Source organism: Tauraco erythrolophus, chromosome 18 (genome assembly GCF_009769465.1).
Source record: "Tauraco erythrolophus isolate bTauEry1 chromosome 18, bTauEry1.pri, whole genome shotgun sequence".
NCBI classification, from domain to species: domain Eukaryota; kingdom Metazoa; phylum Chordata; class Aves; order Musophagiformes; family Musophagidae; genus Tauraco; species Tauraco erythrolophus.
In genome coordinates, this window is record NC_141482.1 from 16,841,865 (window position 1) to 16,844,062 (window position 2,198).

The 2,198-nt window shown below is 68.4% G+C and overlaps 1 protein-coding gene across 1 annotated transcript; it reads left to right on the forward strand.

The window, feature by feature from the left end:
• Window positions 1–85: 85 nt before the first annotated feature.
• On the forward strand, window positions 86–642 carry ID1 (inhibitor of DNA binding 1). Its single transcript, XM_086623074.1, has 2 exons — window positions 86–412; window positions 601–642. The coding sequence occupies exons 1-2, from the start codon at window positions 86–88 to the stop codon at window positions 640–642; spliced, it is 369 nt and encodes a 122-aa protein (XP_086479200.1).
• The last annotated feature ends 1,556 nt before the right edge of the window (window positions 643–2,198 follow it).

Sequence of the window (2,198 nt, forward strand, 5' to 3'; positions counted from 1 at the left end):
GCTATAATTGGCGCGGCGGGGCGCGCGCTCGGCTGTTCGCTCGCAGGGTCCCGCCGCCGCCGGTCGCGCCCCGCCGCCCCTCGCCATGAAGGTCGCCGCCGCCGCCCCCTCGCCGCTGCCCGCGGGCGCCGGTGTCGCGCTGAAGGCGGTGCGGCCCGGGGAGGCCGCTCGCTGCGGGCCGGGTCCGGGCCCGGGGGTGTCCCCGGGGGCGGCGGAGCAGGCGGCCGCCGCGCTGCTGTACGACATGAAGGGCTGCTACTCGCGGCTGCGGGCGTTGGTGCCGACGCTGCCGCGGCACCGGCGGGTGTCGAAGGTGGAGCTGCTGCAGCACGTCATCGACTACATCTGGGACCTGCAGCTGGCCCTGCAGCTCGGGCCCCCCCGCCCCGCCGCCGCCGGGGACCCCCCCGAGGTGAGTGCGGAACCCCCGAGCCCGGCGGCACCTCCCCGGTCCCGCTTCCTCACCGGGCTGCACCGGCACAGCCGGGTTCCCCGGACCCCCTCGGTCTGTACCGCGTTGTCTCCTTCCTTCTGTCCCCTTTCCATCCTCGTCTTCTCCGGGACCCCCCTGACCGGCTGCTTCGCCCTCCTTTCCCGCAGGCTCCGTGCATGCCCGCCGCCGACCGGATCCTGTGCCGCTGACACCGCTCCGGAGCCGCCACGGACATCCCCGGGCCCCCGGCCCCGAGTGCCACGGCTCGCCTGCATCCCGGGACCCCCGCGGCACGGCTGGGGCTGGCTGCCGCGACCCCCTCCCCGGGCAGGGCTGCTCCAGGGGGTCCCCCCGCAGCCCGGGGGCCGCGGGCCGTATCCTTCTCAGATTGCTGAGAGCATTCCCCGTATTGTATATTACAATGATGCTGGAGAATATTGTTCTACAATAGCTGGAGTTTTGTTATTAAACAAGCCCTGATGACCAGTCACACCTCTGCTTCCTGCCCCCCTCGGGAGCATGTAACTGGGGGGGAGCCCATCCAGACCAGTATGTGCTGTGGGGTACTGGGGCTGGGCCCCTGTGTTGGTGCTGAGGGGAGAGGCTGTCTCCCATGGGTTGGTTCCAGTATGTCCTGCTGTGGTGGGCTCAGGTGTGCTGGGGGCTTGTCCCCGATCCAGCACTGTGCTCCCACAGAGCCTCCGCCGAGTTTCCGTGTCCTGCACACCCCTCTGACTCCCTGGGCTCAGACATGGGGTGGCAGGGGCAGGCACACAGGCAGAGATGGCTTGCACCCCAGTTTCTGCAGTGGGAAGATGCAGCAGTGCTGGGACACATCGTCCCTGGGCAGGTGCCTTGATGGGGTGATGACACGGAGGGGACAGTGCTGGGAGCCAGGTGCAGGGCTCTGTGCCCAGCTGGGGAGCGTGGGGTCCTGGTCTCCCTGGGGAGTGATGAGTTTACAGCTCACCCCATTTCCCACCCGGGGTGCCCACACCCTGCAGTGTTCCTGGGGCTCCCACCGTCACCGCTGAGGCCGGGGTGCAAGGCTGTGAGAGGGTGATGCTGCAGGGGACAGTCCCGTTGTGCTGCCCCGAGGGACGGTGGGTGCAAGCCCCAGGGTGCTGCCTCTGTGGTTCCAGCTCGCCCTGGTGCAACCCCCGCCAGCGGGGCCAGGACTGGACAAGCTTTTTTTGGGAGAAGGAAATTGCATCAAGGGTTGTGTAACCCCAAGGGGCCGGGGGTGCCCCTGGCAGCTGTGCTGACCTGAGCTGTCCTGTGACTCACCAATGCTCTGGGGACATGCTGCCTCCTGCAGCAGATGTGTACGGACTGGTGGGGGCAAACTGGGGTGCCTGGGGGGGCTCCTGCTGCCCCAGCCCCTCCCAGGGCAGGAGGCCAGCTCGGGGCTGCCCTGGCAGGGCTGTTCCTGCCCCCCCAGGGTCCTGCAGCTGGGGTTCTCCGGGGCTGGAAGGGGTTGGCCAGCCCTGGCTGCAGGTGTGTGTGCCTCTGCATGAGCATTTTGTGGGTGTTTGCACGCTCACAGGTGTGGTCACAGCCCTGTGTGCCTGCTCGTGGTTCCCCAGCCTGGCAGATCCCCTGGCGGTGGGATGGCCAGGGGCAGGTGACTTGGGGAACCAGGACACTGCCTGGCCTGGCCAAACTTCTGCTGGCTGTGACACAGCAGCAGGGGACATGGGGTGGGGTCTGGGGGCTCCAGGTCCCTGTGGATGAACCTGTCCATCAGCTCTGGAGTCCCTTCCAT

What these genes read in the sequence shown, in the direction of transcription:
- ID1 (XM_086623074.1), top strand. Translation starts at nt 86, where the DNA reads ATGAAGGTCGCCGCCGCCGCCCCCTCGCCGCTGCCCGCGGGCGCCGGT. An exon ending in CCGCCGGGGACCCCCCCGAG is followed by an intron (nt 413 to 600) that starts GTGAGTGCGGAA and finishes CCTTTCCCGCAG; the next exon opens with GCTCCGTGCATGCCCGCCGC.